The following is a 16,331-nucleotide window of genomic DNA, read 5'->3' on the forward strand; positions in this document are numbered from 1 at the left end:
GAGAGAGAGAGAGAGAGAGAGAGAGAGAGAGAGAGAGAGAGAGAGAGAGATTGTATTTTTAAAAACACTTATCCTAGTTATTTTATTGAACAAAAGTATACAAAATTAAATATATATATATATATTATGTAACGTTACAAAAGAATATATGTATAAACGAGTACAAAGATCACAAAGACATAATACGATAAGAAAGAAAATTGACTATATTTCATTGATATATATGTAATTTTATGTAAATTTTTGTAATGTTTGTTATAGATAAAGTATCATTGTAATTATATATTTATACGTCTTAGTTTTTAATTTAAAATTATTTTTATTTAAAAATTTAATTTATCAATTTTATTGCTTTCATTTCGAATAAAATGCATATACAAAACATGAATCGTTGAAATAAAATCATATCCGTATATCTTATATTCCTACATAACAATATTAAATTTTTAATTACTTTGATTTTCCTTTTGTTGGATCATAGATAATATTAACGTTACGTTTTTTACAATAAATTTTTACATTTTATTTAATACGCTAATATTAATACTAAAAATCACTATTTATCGGAAGAAAAATTACATGACACCAAGACAGCGACCGCAGTTTAACTTATAAATAGATCTATGCAACTTATACTACTTTCTAGTTCCTTCTTCCTTTTATACAGAAAGACATTTCTTCTAAATTTATCATTGAGCATTATTAAAGTTAAAAAATTGAAATACGAGAAAATGTGTACATGACTATTGAAAAATATTAAATTCTAATAATTACTAATATCTATTCGGACTATCTACTATTGCATATTGAAAATAATTTTACATAAGTAAAATTTTTAAGTAATTTTATTCATTTTGATTTCACTAATTTTATTATTACAGTATTTCTGTGCCTATAAATCGTTGATTATTATAACAATTATACTGTGATTTTGTCAATTTTAATTTTTTAAAATAATGTTATATTATTACGTTTATACGAGATGTTTATTCAAATTATGATCCAAAGGGATTAATTTAAGAATTGATTTAACTAACGAAATTGTTAAAATTTTTAATATCGAAAGATGAATAAATTAATCAGCAAGATATGATGAAAAAATTACTAGAGAATGAAGAAGAGGTTCATTCTAAAGAAATAATACATCTTTGATAATGATTTTAAAATGAATCTCATTTAATAGGAATAAAAAGAAACTTATATATTTCATAAAAAACCAATCAATTTGTATGTATCCTAAAATTTAACGATCATAAGTAAAGATTCTAAAAAGAATCATAATTAATACAAAAATATAAAAACTATCGCAAAATCAGGAACAATAACAAATGCATTATATAAAGACATACACCGGAGACTGATGGACTTTGTGTACAATTATTACTATCTAGTTTTTCTTTATATTTAACTATTAACGAAAAACATAATTGATATGATATAAAATACAAACATAACTTATTACATACTTAAACAAGAATTAATCAAGTAATTTAAGATGACTTATCTTCGACTTTAAGGAGGGATTGTATTTTCAATAAAAAATAGTTTTCTATCTATACACTTTACTACGTTTACTTTAAAGCCCTGAAACAATACCAATGGAATATATACTTACAATCTAAATCGTCTGTAAGTCAGGTTTTATAAATGACGAATAGTGCTGTTAAATGGGTTGACTTCGTTTAAATGTAAATGAGATTTAAAATACGATTCGTTTCACAAATATGTATTAATTAGTATTTCCTCATTAAAATATTTCTGCAACAACAAAATCGATATTTATAATTAGCAATTACCTATCCATTTTAACGAATAAACTTCGACGACTAATTTTAAAAATCCTATAAAATTCAAACATTTTAAATATGTATATAATATACATATTTAATGTATTACAATGAGCTTTGTTATTCTATTCAACCTGACTTAAGTGACGTGGACTTTTGACTTATTTTCTCATCTAAAATCACATATCCGCTATTTTTATCGAATATGAGTAACATTTCGTTTTACGATTGTATAACGATCGACCAAAGATCATTTAAAAAATATTCGATTGGCATTATCATGACAAACAAACAAATAAAATCAGGAAAAATAGCATCGTTTAAAATACAGTCTTTCTTATGAATCGAATTCTAAAACAATAACGCTATTAATCTTTTGTACTCAAAGAAGAAAATGTAATTTGTTATTGCAAATTGATATTTTTTAAGATTGCACGTTTATGAATTTTCAAAAAATCATTTGCATTCTTTCATTATAATTCGAAAAAGAATCTCTAGTCTTCGTACAACGTGAATTTTTTCTGAATTTATAAAATTAAAATTATAGCAAATCTTTTGATCCTTTATATTAAATACACTTCGAATTATTAATTCCTCGAGTACAAAGGATTAAAGTTCTTTAAAAAAACATTTAAAAAATATTTCAATTTCAACAAAAGGAAAAATTCATATTATTTTTCAACACTTAAATTATTCGCTTTATAATAAAGCGCGCTTCTGGCTTTGAATTATAAAATATCAATGATTTTTTCATGTTTTTATAAAATTTCTTAAAGTATGATAATTTTGTTTTTATAAAATAATATAATTTTTATAAAATAAAATGCCATTCTTTAAAAAAATTGTTTTCGATATTTTTTTTTTTTTTTCATTTCATATTCTATCACTTTTAACGCGTTAATAATATATAAATCGCAGAAATGCTCAAGTTTATTCCTGGGGCCTTGAATAATTAATTCCCAGGAAAAAACTAATCGATTGTCAAACAAATATAATATTAAATATAAACGATTTTTCTAAATATTCTTTACTTTCTCGCAAACTTTTCTTTATAATAAGCGATATACTAAATGATTTTCTCGCTAACTATTCATTTTCAACTATTTAAATTTATTATGAATTTAACTGGTAAATTGCATCGTACGATATAATATAATTATAACTTTCATGCTTCATTATATAATCGTATATATCTGAAAAGTTTCGTACAAGCTTCGATTTCAATATGTTTAACACGTTTCAGTTAAAATCTCAAATATATAACTTTCATTATCATTCTCGATCATCGATTTTATGCTTCACATAAAATTTAACCGATGAACACACATCAAAATTGATCTATAAAATAGACAAGCCAGAAACGCTAAATATTCTTCGTAATTTTTCCGATAAATTTCAAATTAAAAATAACATACTAATCCTACGTAAAAATCGAAATTAAAGTGATCGTATATTTAGACCTCGATCCACGATACTACGCAACGATAAAATCCCATTTTAAAATGCACTTCTACTTTTGTAACGATTGCATTAAATATACCCATTCGTTCAAAAGCATCTCTCGTTTCAAATCTCTCCAACCCATCTTGCTTCTTCGACTTTAAAATTAATTGATAGCGTTAATCTTAATCCATCGTTGCGCATTCTCGTGTCAAGTCCATACGTATACGAACACGTCGCCTCATTCATTTCTCGCTTTAATTTTTTACATGAAAAAAACAACGCGTGCGCTGCACAATTAATCTTTTTCGTTGAAATTTCGTTTCATCGTTTTCGAAAACGACCATCTCCTCTTTAAAAAAAAAAAAAAAAAAAAAAAAAAAACGGCGTCGAAACAAACTATGTACTCGTGCACTTGTTAATGACTCGTTTGCGCGTAAACCCCTATCTCGGCCTCGAATAGGATCTGATTGATCCTCAACTTTGCCACCGATCTCGAATACGAATCCGGGATCTCGGCCAATTGTACAGCGATACTCTCCGCAAACTTCGCGAACTCCTCTTTCGTTCTCTTGCGCTCGTCCGACGTGGCCTCGAGTTTTATCTGCCCGCTCTCGTCCAGATCGCAGATCGGGCTGTTTTGATTCTGCAACGAGCCGTTGTACAGTTCCATCGCCTTCAGGCTCGACGACGACGATTCTTCGGCATCCTCGCTCAGCGAAGCGTTGAACGAACCAGTTCCAGATCCGTTCGTCTCCTCGTTATAATCCGTGAACGTTATACTCTCGGGATCGATGTCACTCACTATGTATTCTTCTTGTAACTTCGGCGTCTCTTCATCGACTTTCTACGGGGAAAAAGAATATGTATTTTCCGTGTTTGTTAAAAATAATACAAGTATATAGAATATTATCTATATTCTAGTATTATAGTTCGTGTAGTTTCGGTAAAACTTGAAAACTTGATTCAATATTCGTGCACGAGTAACCGAAAATGCGCAGCAGAACGGTATTTTCTAATCTTTCGTTGAATTGCGGTTTCGTAAATTTTTTGTAACTAGAGATTCGTCCAAGATAAGGATAGCAAGCGACCTCTTAAAGAACTGTTTTTAATTATAGGTTGGGAATCATTGGTATAGAGAAAATATAGAATTTTGTTTATTTGGAAATTAGAAGAAAAAGAATTTTGAAAATTCACCGATTTTCTTAATTATCTATAATTTATCGATCAAATTTTATTGTAGAACAAGTAAAATTTTCAACCGATTCCTATATTTTTTTAATAGCGAGGAATAAATTCGAAAAATATCAATGTTTAATTTAATTCCAAATTTTTGCTTGTAAAGCAAATTTATGTTTCGGATAAGTTGTTAAAATTGTATTGTAATATTCCTTATTATTATTTACATATGTGCATAATTATAATATAATGTATTTTTTTCATAATAATTTTTTTTAAATATATTTTGAAATATAAGAATTGAGTAAAATTGTAGATATATAGAAGGTTAATGGTATATATTATTTACAAAAAAGAATTTTAGTCATTTAAATAAATGTATCTTTCAATCCTATAAATAAATATTTTAAATTTTCTAAAAATAACAAAAAAATAACAGATTTACAATTTATTACGTAAAATTTATGCATTCAGTTTTTCCAAGTTTCGTTAAAAATGATTTATTTATTACTTTTTAGTTATTATTTATCATTAGTTGCAATATAATATTTTAGATATCCACATTCATTTTCTTCGCGAATTTCACATATATAATTTACCTATGAAAAAAATTTTACGAGAATCTAGAGAAAACTTCGCATTCCTAATTATTATAACAACACAGCAAAATTAATCGCCGATTCACTATATATATTTACTACGTTCACATTCACACGATTCAACGTTAATCTAACATTTCGATCTTTCGAGGAAACTCTGTATTAAAAACTTTCACGGGAATATATTTAGGAATCTGGAAAAACAATGTCTGTACTATCTAACATATTTAATTAAAAAAAAATACATGTATTAATCTTTAATATGTATCATTTAAAAAATATAATTTCCACGTTAAAAATAAAATTGTCAAACATAAAATTTAATATTTATTTAGGTAAGATTCATCATATATTTTAGCCTTGTTTTATTTTATTTTCGTATGCAAAGATACTAAAAACATTTTGGAAAAAAAAGTATCATGATAGTAGGCACACCTAAGCTATCATATATATAATTCAATCAGTCTCTAGAAGAATACCAAGAGAATGTGACGAGAGATAGAGAAAGCAGAGGAGGACAAAGGCGAACGACAATAAGCGGAGCAAAGGAAATGAGACGAAGAGAATCAAACAAAAGTGGACGTGGAGTGTTAGAAAACAAGCGTAGAAGTTATCAAGCTAGAAAAGAAATATCATTAATCGAATAATAAATTAATAATAAATCGAGTCATGAATAGTATAGAATGCGAATTATATACATTCCAAAATTGATTCGAAATGCAGAAATTTCGAAATGAAAAATTATTATAGAAGGAATGACACATGATCACGAATCGAAGAAACATGTATCTCGAACGAGTAACGCGTCGTTCAAGCGAGACGATCGTTTCCACGAAACACATTCGGACACAATGGTCTTTCTTTGAAATTGCTTGACCAATTATGCGATGGCGTAAAGTGGCCTCCTTACGATTGGAGAAAGGGAACTTTTACGAACGTTCTGTTCATCATCGATTTTAAAATGAAAGAAAGAAAAAACAAAAAAAGAAGAAAAGAAAAAAGAACGATAAAATTTTGTTATGTCTTTTTAAGAAGAATGAATTAAAAGAATGAACAATGAAATAATTAACAATTTTGTTCTTAATACATATTCATTCTATTAAGAACCTGCGACACGTGGGAACAAGATATCTGTCACAACTAGGTTTCTCGTGCAACGAGGAAACGTGTATATTTATATTCATAATGAAAAAAAGAAGGATCTATAGTTGATTACCTACCTTCTTCCTCTTACTGTATCTACGTGTACCAAATTGCAGAAACTGCATTGCCTTAAAGGCGAACCACTTAGATACGTAAACATCGTCGGGCCCGGTAGCGGCATCGCGGCTATTCTGTATCTTATGAACTTCTCTCGAATACTGACACTTTAGATTAGTGATCTTTTTCTCGATTTCGAGCGTGTTGCAACAAAGAATCTCGGCGAGTTCTTGAATCGCGCGTTTCCGTTTGGCTCGATCGCGATAACCACGAGTGTTCCAATCCCAAAGGACGCGTCTTTGTTGATACTCGCGCAATAACTCGAGAGTCTTGTCGCGAGTCCACTCCATGCCAAGTCGCGTGTCGTTCGTTTCTGGTTCGTTCCACGCGTCGTCGCTAGACATGGAAAACGTATGAGTGGTACGATGTTAAGCCGGCGCGGACACACTGGGCTGACGAAAATGATCGTTTTCTCCAAGAAATCGTGTGCCTCGTGGGCCAGAATCTTTCGAGATTACGGACGGATGATGAAGAAAGTTAAAGGCGGGTGGAGGTAAACGAGCGAGGAGCCGGGTGACAAGCCGGCGGGTGGGTACCCGCTTGTGTACCCGCTAATAAATCGTCGACTACGAGCCGACAACGACGCCGCAGCCGCGAATCGAGCACGCGTTTTAATGATTTTTGCGCGAGACCCGCGCGCGCTTGGTCGCCTTCCTTTCTTTATTTCCCTTTGCGGAAACCCGGTGAGAACACGAAGACGGCCGAGTCTGCGCGAACGAGTCGGTCACCGCTGCACGCCGCATCGTTAAACGTATATGAGCGCCAAGCGGTTTCATCCTTTCCTTCTCTCGCTCTGTCTTTTTCTTTTCCCCTTTCCCTTTCGCATTTCTTCTCTCCGGCCTCGTTGCGTGTACCCTCTGTTCGCAATCCCTTCCTCTTTGTTTACCAAACGACCTTGCGCCTCGTTTCATCGTTTTTCGTTCTTCTCCAATTCCATCATCGTATACTGGTTAGAAGTTCAATAAAGGCGGCAAAAATTTAAATTTTAAAAGAATGATTTTTTTAAATAATATTTGCTTAAAAAATAAAAACCATGCTTTCTATGTGAATTATAATGAATCTAAAAGAAAGTAAGAGTTTACTTACGTTTTGTTTACATTTTGTTAAAAATATATATTTTTATTATAAAATCATTTTTCGAATTTTCGTCGCCTTTTTTTATATTTTCCACCAGTAGCCGAATATTTATTTTCTGTTTGTTATTTCTCATCAGTTATTGCTTCGTTGAACAGTTTTCATTTTTTTCCTTTCTTCTTACTCCATCTTTGTTCATTCTCATTCTTTATCGTATCATCTTCTTTTCTTTTGTCGTTTCTTCTTTCGCGTAGCCTGCAATTTCCTTTGTTTGTTTTAATTTATGATTCTTAAAATATTGTTATAGTTTTTCCAAAATAAATGTTGTTGTGAAATAATCATGTTTATATCACTTATGTAAATTTTCGGATTTACACAAAATAATCAGAGCAATTTTACATATTTGTTCTTTCGCCATCCATTTATCAAAATTATCTCAACCATAAATTATTGAAAATATGATCTCTATTAATATTTTTATTTTAATTCCATTATGCTTTTATATTTTTTGTAAAAATATAATTACTATCCACTATGAATAGTAAATAATTAGTAAATAGTAAATAATAAAAAAATGATAAATTTATTCAAACTGGCAATGTTCATATTTATCATTATGCTTTTATTATTGTTTACGATCTCATGATATTTCACAAATTTTAATTTATCAAAATATAAATGATTGAATTATCCATTTTTATCCTATATCTTATTTTTCGAATAAAATATTTTAAAATGAAATATAATATTTCGTAGCATATTCTATTTTATTTCAATTTCATTTCGTCTCCATCGATCGCAATTCTTTCTTGTCTCTTTTGCTCGCTTTCATTCAAGCTTCGAATACAATTGTGCGCACAAAAATGCAGGAGACGAGGTCGACGTATAAAATCTCGGATGAGTATTTTACGTATCCGACATGCACGTACAAGGATCATATCTTACGTGTGCCGAATGAGTAAAACACATAATATATGTAGAGAGAATCTGCATACCTGGAAAGGAAACGATGTGTCTACCAATCGTTGATTTAACCGGGTTGCCATCAATAGCCAACACGTGAAAATCGTGGTCAGAAATGGATAATAGTACAGGACAATTGTATGCATGCGCGTTAATAAGTCGGAATAAATATTTTCTTCCATAGTGGACTTCAAAGATAAATCCGTTATTCTAAAAAAAAAAAAAAATACTAGTTAAGTATTAAGTAATTAATTATTAAATATGATTTTAAAAAAATGTAACATGTAATCAGAGAAAGTTCTCATTTCAATAACGTAATAGATATTATACAACCTTGATATGGATTAACGAATAGAACTAAAATGATCAACTTTAGTTTCTTTTGAAATTGAAATATTTTTTAAAGAATGTCATGTTCAATGATTAGTATTGAAAAATTATCTTTTTTAAGCTATTATAAGTTATTATTAAATTATATTTAATTAATTACATAAAATTTGATGGTAAAAAAAAATATTTGAAGAAATATTTATATTATTATAAAATTTATTTGTATTATTGTTTGGTATCTTTTGATAATTTTTCGTTTAACGAATACCTATGAATATAAAAAAAGAAAGAAAGAATAAAAATTATTCTTATTTCTATATTTTTTATCCTAAAAATAAGTTCATTTTTTCAAATAAAAATTTTGAATAAATATTTTTTATTCAAAATTATATTTTTCTTTGCTCGTTATATGACATCTTGTCTAATTAAATAAAACAATACCTGGCCATTTAAGAGAAGTTCACTGGGCGTAGGTGGATGTAGATGCGAGTATCGCGACAGTGGAGTTGGCGGCCTTGATGACAAGAGAAGTATCCTTTCCAAGCTAGGGTCATCTTGTGGTCCTCGAACTGTCAACGACCCGTATATACCGTCGCCCTGCTGTGAAACTAATAATCCAACATCATTAATGCTTTCGTTATTTTTGTGATTAATAAAAGAATTTACATTCCATTACCATACTATTATTTCATTTTGTCATTATGAACAAATCTAATATGGTTACGTTTTTTTTAAATGTAAATTTAACAAGATAAATAATTTTACAGAATATAATAATTCACAGAAAGTGAATATTTATTAATCAAAAATTTTTTTAAAATAATATTTAGATTTAATATTTTATATTGTGAAGAATATTATACATATAAAAAATCAAATAGGTTGAAAAATTTTAATGTTAATACATTATTTCAATTTAATGCATCTGCAATAATAAAAAGTTCAATTTTAGATTATATAATGAATAATCAATTTCAAAGTCAAAACTTCACTGTTTGTTTAATCTTAAAACTAGACTTATTTTTTTAATTTTATTAATTTTCTGCTTTAATCTTGTTTTATTTCATTACAATATTGATCGAAATGATGTTTTATAACAAACATTTACGGTAGTTTACATTTATTCAAAAAAGTCTACTTTTAAGATTACAAATATTATTTCATAAAAATTTTGAATTTTTTATTTATTTTTTGTGCATATTGAAATTTTTAATTATTATTAATTATCTTTTTTTTTATAAGACGATAATATAAGGCGTTAACAAGAACAAAATTTGGACGAGTTCATTTTTCGCCTATATTAAATGTAACCTGTCATCTCATCTAAATTTATATACAAATATGTTTAAATTCATTATATTTTTTTACTTTTTGAATTTAATTCTATCTATTTTATATGATAACATATACAATAAATTATTTATATATAAATTTAATTATATTTTATTAAAAAAACTATAAAAAAAATTATATATAAATGCTATAAAAAGATATGCAAATGAATTTATTTTTCAATTAATTTTAATAAAAAAAAGAAAAAAATTAAAAAATTTCTAATAAAAAATTTAATTTTTTTAATCTTTCATAGAATTCAAAATTATATAAATCCCTTAATATACCTGATCATTCTGGATAGGTAGTCTTATTAAATTTGATTCTACTATTGTTTTAAAAATACAAAATTATTATCATATTTCACTTGATTATACAATGTAAAGTAAATTTAAGAAAATGTATTAAAAAAAATAATATTTCTGACACTTGATATACATCACTTTTCTTGAAACACCAGACGTAAAATGTAACCTAACTTCTACACGGTTTCAAGATATTGATCTACTTTAATTTTGCTTGCCTCACAGAGGTAGAAGTTATTCTACAGCGCGGGAAAATTGAAATGATTTAAATATATTTTTGTTTTAATTAATTATTCTTGTATTTAATAATTTTTTTATTTTAAATTTATTTAAATATATTTATTTATAATATATTTACCTATATGGGCATAATAAATGTATGTACCAACATTTTCCGGTTTTAATTTATATCGAAAACCTCCAAATGGTAATATGGAACATTGTGTAACCATTGGAACACCATCCATATGAGCAAAATTTTTTTGTCGTAATCCATGCCAATGGAAAGATAATTCTTCAGATCCTAATCTATTATATAAAAGAATTTCTATTGTGTCTCCGACACATACCTAAAAATTAAATTTGTAATTTAATGTAGTGTGATATAATTGTAACGTAGAAATTAATTTTAAAATTTTTACCTCTATTTGAGGTCCTGGACTTCTTCCATTAATTCCTAAGAACATTTTCGATAATATTATTTTATTGTCAATCATTGATTCATTTTTACTTTCAGAACCATTATGAATGCTGTAAATAATAATAAGAATTAAATTTGATCAATATATATCTTAAAAACATTTTTAATTGTACGCTTATATTTGTAGTTGACTTAAATTTTAAAAACTATGACTATGAATTTAAACAATAATCAATTTTTAAAAAATGAACCAATTAACGATATATTACTCTTAACATAAATTTCAGGAAATTATAAATAAAGTTGAAATTGTACCTGATATTTATAATAAAATTCTATTAAAAATCGCAATTATATAAATTTCTATCAAAATCTTATTTAATTAATAAATAAATCTTCAATTAAGTATCCTATCTTCCTCTCTAAGATTTTGCCCTATTTTTCTTTAGAAAAAATTTAATAAAATTTCAATAATAGTTTTACGCTAAAGTCTTTACACAAAATTTATGAATGTCATTATTTAGTTTTACTGCCTGTAGTGTAAACAGGTCCGTAATAGCTACTAGTAATGTAAGAACCAGTTGGAAATTAAAAAAATCAAAGTACATTCTGTAACCAAGCGTATTAACCGTTAGTTCGTAGATTATACTGGAAATTGTATATTCGTTCACATTGGAATTGACGAAAATAATAAGAAAAATATTTTCTATTTTAAATTTATTCAAACATAATCATTGATTTATTTTCATATAAAATATATAATTTTTATGTATAATATTATCTTTTAGTTTAATATGATTTCATATATAAAATTTATATTTCGAAAGTATGTTAGTTGTTTTTATTTTAATTTTATTACAGTTTTGAAAGTGCATTCTTTTTATTCATTAAATGCATTGATGAATTTATAGATTTTTATCCTACCTTATCGTATTAGGCAATTCTCCAACGTAGAATTCATAACGGCATAATTTTTTTGAAAGTGCATTATCAAGACACGATCGTAGACATTCATGATAATTACCATCTAATTAAAAAAAAAAAAGTAATGAAATTAATTTATGATTCATAAATTTTATTTCAAAAAGAAATCTTTATGTAATAATTTGGCTATGTAATAAAATTAATAATAAAATACTTGAATTTTATAAGTCATAAAGTTTATGTTATAATATTTAATTAATAATTTATTTTTTTTTATATTAAATAAAACACTAATTTTGTTAAAAATATTTAAGAAAATAAGTTTATATTTTTCTAAAGTAATAAATAAATAATAAATAAATTTTATTAGTAATAAATAATTATTAGTAATAAATAAATAATAAATAAATTTTCATAATAGTATTAATTGTATTACACTTTTATAATTTTGTATCAATAAAAAATATTTTATAGCTTAAAGAAGATAAGTTTATTTTCTCACCCTTTATTTGAGATTTTGATATTCCTAATAAAATAAAAATAATAAAAACTATAAAATTCTTGAACCAACACATTTTAACCCAGATCAACTGGATTTTACTAAAATTTATTAAATTATAAAAATCGACAATTATAAAATAATCGAACTATATAAATCATCGCGAATCACTAACCATCGATGATTAAAATAAACACTGACGATGTTACACGTTTCACGATCATACGGCGACTTAGTTGAACCTATCTTGAATGGTGAAAGCAAGGCCTAAGCTATTTCTAGTTATACAAGTTAGATTCAATGTAAATTCAAATTTTTTATTCCTATTAAAATATTATAAATATATATATATAATGAATATATTTATTTTCATATATTCAAATAAATAGTTGTTACATATATCTTTTTGTTTTTTTATTTACAAAATACATTTATTTAAATTACAAGTTAGAATATGACAAATACATATTCAAATATATGTACAAATATTACAATAAAATATTTACATAATAATATATACAGAATTATTTACAAATTAATTATAATGTTAAAAATTCAATGTGAAATATTTTTTTTTAAGTAAAAAAAAAATATTTTATATTTTATAATACTTTTGTTTTCATATTTAAGAAACTCAATAATAAGTATTTATATAAAAGTATAAATTCTATTGTATTAATGTTCATATTATATTAACAAAGATTTTATTGAAATTGTAAAAATAATTTGTTTTTTTATGATAAAAAAATAAATATTTCGTATAAAGATTAGATAAATTTAAGAAAATAGAAAAGAAGTATTTAAATAATTAATAAAGTATTTAAATAATTATATACATATTATACAGATATAGATAAATTAGCTTTATAGCATTCTAAACTGCATAAAGGTATTCCAGTTTTTGAACATGAATATTTTTTTAAATTTTTACATTGATTAACACCACAAAGAATTTGTATTGATGGTTCTTTTCTGAAAAAGAAAAATATAAAAAAATGACATAATGATTTTATAATATTTTAATTAAATCTTTTAAATTATTAGTTATTTTTATTTACTCTTTTGTAGGTTGTAATGGAAAATCTTCTCCAGGTGGTAAAGATATTGAACTTCCTTCAAGTGTTAAACGATATGTAACCAAAGGAACTTGTCTTCTAGAAGGTTTTCCTTTACTAATGACTTTAGAAGCTTTAGATTCTTGTTTTTTTAGTAATCTTTCCATTGTTTTTTTCTATAGAAGTAACAATGTAATTTTAAAATATTGTACATATCATTTTTATTTTATAAAATAAAAATAAAAGTTAAAAATTCTAATTTTAATGATTATATTACCTTATCTTTTTCTCTCTTCTCATCAGCAAGCTGTTTTCTTTTCAATGACTTAAGAGCAGCTTTTTGTATGGCTTCAGCTGTCATAACTTTTTCTTTGTAACCAGTTGGTAATGACATGAGTTGTTCAACGGCTGGGTTTGGTTCTGTATCAGTTTTTCTTTCAAACATGGCTCTTTGACGTGCTGTCATTAGTTTTGGATCCTTTGGTTTAATTTTTTTTAGTTCATCATCAACCTAAAATAAAATATATTTATTTATTTTATAAATAACACAAATAAGATTTACACAAAAATATTATTATATTAAGTTAATATACAAATATTACAAAAAAAAATTGAACATTATAAATATGAATTATTTACTTCTTCAAGTTTTCCAGATTCAATTGCATCAAGCCATCGTTCTTCTTCACTACTAGTACCACTATCTTTACCTTTATTATTTTTTAGAACTTTCTTTTTTGTAGCAGTTTTTGGAGATGGACTTGCACTTACAGTGTTAAGATTGGATGTTTTCTGCATTTTTTCACGTGGTTTTTCTAGACTAAACATATTAATATAAATATTTATATTTTATATAACGATTATATACAATAAAACAATTTATTATATTATTTTTATTTACCCTTTATCATCATCTTTTTTTATCTTAACTCTAAATGTTTTTTTTTTATCCGTTTCAACAGCAACATCATTAAAACCATCATTATCATCATGAGTAATTTTTTTCTTTTTATGCTTTTTATGTTTATGTTTCTTATGTCGTTTTTGTGGAGATACTTCATTAGTTTCTAAAAAACAAATAAATAAATATAAAAATTAATAAAAAATAATTATAGACATAAATACATATAAAAACTGTTTAATTTTTTACAAAATATATTTTTATAAAAAGATGTCGTTTCTCTAAGTTATCTAGAAATATTAATCTCAATGATGAAATTGATAAAAAGAAAAAATTAAAATATTTACTTTTATCATTTTTATGCATAAATCAAATAATTAATTATTTATAATATATATATAAATAATAATTAATTTTTCAACAAATAGAAAATCGTACCTACAGTTATATCTTCGTCTGAACTTATGTCTTTTGCCTTACCCATTTTATTAAAATTCTATTAGTATTCGTTTGCCAGTGCCTCTAATTTTCTGATATGATTCATATATATATGATTTATAAATATAGAATGAGAGAACAAAAGAAAAATTGAGGAATTACCGCCATCTTTAGATTAGCATAAACACGAAACACGAAATATGGATAAGAAAGTAAATAGTAAGACAAATAATAAAAATTATGGAATCAGCGCCATCTTCAGAGTCATTGAAATATATAAAGAAATTTTATTTTAAATTTGCAAATAAAACATATAAAGAAAGAATAGAAAATTGTGAAAAAAGAATAGGAATAGAATAAAAAAATCGTCAGTGCCATCAAAGACAGTTTTTTAAAGAATCATCTTTCTAAAGATAAATTCAAAAGATGGCATTGATTCTTAATTCTTATTCTATTTTATCCTGTCTCTAAAAAAATATTGATACTCAAGAGTTGGCGCTTATAATTAATTTTTATTCTATTTTATGATTTCAATATTTTTATTTTATATTTATTCTTTTCTCGCTTTTTGCTTTCCATATATAATTATATTGCTCTATATATTTCTTTGCTTTTGGCATATACCGAATGATCATAAATGAAGTATCAATTGAATGCATTATCATCATTCTTTTTTTAAAAATATAATGTATCTTAACCTTTAATGTAAAAATTTACATTCTCGGTTTTGCAATGTACCTAAAAAATTAAATACTCTCATAAACAATATTATATATAATATTTCATAAACAATATTATATAAAATATATATATATAATAGAATATTTATTCTAATTCTTTTTTTTTTTATGTTGAAATTTATGGTTGAAATTTTTTCTAATTTCAACCATATATATCACTAACATTGCAATTTTATTCTAATATTCAAATCGGTAAAATTTAAAATAATATTAAAATAGTTAAGATCAGATAAAAAAATGCATTAAATATATTATTCTATACTTTGTTTATGGTATCATCATTTCATCAAATAGTATTTTGAAAATACAATGCAAATACAATATCTTTTATTTTTCCTATCTGTATTTCTGAATTCCATCATTATTTTTTTTCTCTCATTCTTTGAATAAGATTTTATTATCCAGTAACTTTATGAAGTATTTTTAAATTATTTATAATATATTTATTTATTATTTAAATGCAAATAAATTCTATTGATTATTTTTTATTTATTTATTTTCTTTATCATGTTTAACAAGAATTACTACACATAATATTTTTACATTTTGTAAATATGTTCTTTTAAACAAAAATTGGAGAAAAATTTTTACAAATCAGTCTTTTTCTAGTAAATATGCATATAGAATATATAAATAATATATTAGAACTATGCATAAATAATTCTTTGAAACATGAATATTATTATTCTTATTAATGTTATCTAAATTTAATCCTATATTATAATTTTAATTTAATATATTTTTCATAAAATATAAAATATAACACTATGATTATTTTATCATGATAGAATAATAATATTTACATATATCAGGGCCATTTATATCTAATAGATAAAATTTGACATTCATTTTGTATACATATATA

The 16,331-nt window shown here is 25.2% G+C and overlaps 3 protein-coding genes across 4 annotated transcripts in view; all 3 read right to left on the minus strand.

The window, feature by feature from the left end:
* LOC122718018 (laccase-4-like) overlaps window positions 1-12,517 on the minus strand; it is a 14,190-nt gene extending 1,673 nt beyond the window's left edge. The window contains exons 1-6 of the mRNA XM_043942694.1: window positions 12,336-12,517; window positions 11,834-11,936; window positions 10,911-11,019; window positions 10,628-10,838; window positions 9,074-9,240; window positions 8,335-8,512 (exon numbers count right to left, since the gene is read on the minus strand). Coding sequence (XP_043798629.1) covers window positions 8,335-8,512; window positions 9,074-9,240; window positions 10,628-10,838; window positions 10,911-11,019; window positions 11,834-11,936; window positions 12,336-12,408 — 841 coding nt within the window. The 5' untranslated portion in view covers window positions 12,409-12,517. The remainder of the gene's footprint in view (window positions 1-8,334; window positions 8,513-9,073; window positions 9,241-10,627; window positions 10,839-10,910; window positions 11,020-11,833; window positions 11,937-12,335) is intronic.
* LOC122718180 lies at window positions 1,023-7,843 on the minus strand. Its single transcript, XM_043943040.1, has 2 exons — window positions 6,226-7,843; window positions 1,023-4,074 (listed from the first exon to the last, which is right to left on the minus strand). Exons 1-2 carry the CDS (start codon window positions 6,607-6,609, stop codon window positions 3,646-3,648), a joined length of 813 nt encoding a protein of 270 aa, XP_043798975.1. The 5' UTR covers window positions 6,610-7,843; the 3' UTR covers window positions 1,023-3,645.
* A 583-nt stretch (window positions 12,518-13,100) lies between the features above and the next one.
* Window positions 13,101-14,876, minus strand: LOC122718086 (INO80 complex subunit B). Of its 2 annotated transcripts, none has more exons than XM_043942908.1 (6): window positions 14,769-14,876; window positions 14,289-14,454; window positions 14,027-14,207; window positions 13,665-13,898; window positions 13,391-13,563; window positions 13,101-13,304 (listed from the first exon to the last, which is right to left on the minus strand). In XM_043942908.1, the coding sequence occupies exons 1-6, from the start codon at window positions 14,770-14,772 to the stop codon at window positions 13,172-13,174; spliced, it is 891 nt and encodes a 296-aa protein (XP_043798843.1). In that variant the 5' UTR covers window positions 14,773-14,876; the 3' UTR covers window positions 13,101-13,171. The 2 variants fall into 2 exon arrangements, with proteins under 2 accessions (XP_043798843.1, XP_043798752.1); XM_043942817.1 differs by having other exon boundaries at window positions 13,102-13,304; window positions 14,727-14,865.
* Window positions 14,877-16,331: the final 1,455 nt, after the last annotated feature.

Source organism: Apis laboriosa, unplaced genomic scaffold, assembly GCF_014066325.1.
Source record: "Apis laboriosa isolate Shangri-la unplaced genomic scaffold, ASM1406632v1 scaffold105_cov147, whole genome shotgun sequence".
NCBI lineage: Eukaryota > Metazoa > Arthropoda > Insecta > Hymenoptera > Apidae > Apis > Apis laboriosa.

Excerpts from the sequence above, each read along its gene's own strand:
- LOC122718086 (XM_043942817.1), bottom strand. The coding sequence starts at position 14,772 with ATGGGTAAGGCAAAAGACATAAGTTCAGACGAAGATATAACTGTAG. Across the intron at positions 14,208-14,288 it reads AAAAAAGATGATGATAAAGG|TCTAGAAAAACCACGTGAAA; the intron begins GTAAATAAAAAT and ends TAATATGTTTAG. Across the intron at positions 13,305-13,390 it reads CCATTACAACCTACAAAAGA|AAAAGAACCATCAATACAAA; the intron begins GTAAATAAAAAT and ends TTTCTTTTTCAG.
- LOC122718180 (XM_043943040.1), bottom strand. The coding sequence starts at position 6,609 with ATGTCTAGCGACGACGCGTGGAACGAACCAGAAACGAACGACACGCGA. Across the intron at positions 4,075-6,225 it reads GATACAGTAAGAGGAAGAAG|AAAGTCGATGAAGAGACGCC; the intron begins GTAGGTAATCAA and ends TTTTCCCCGTAG.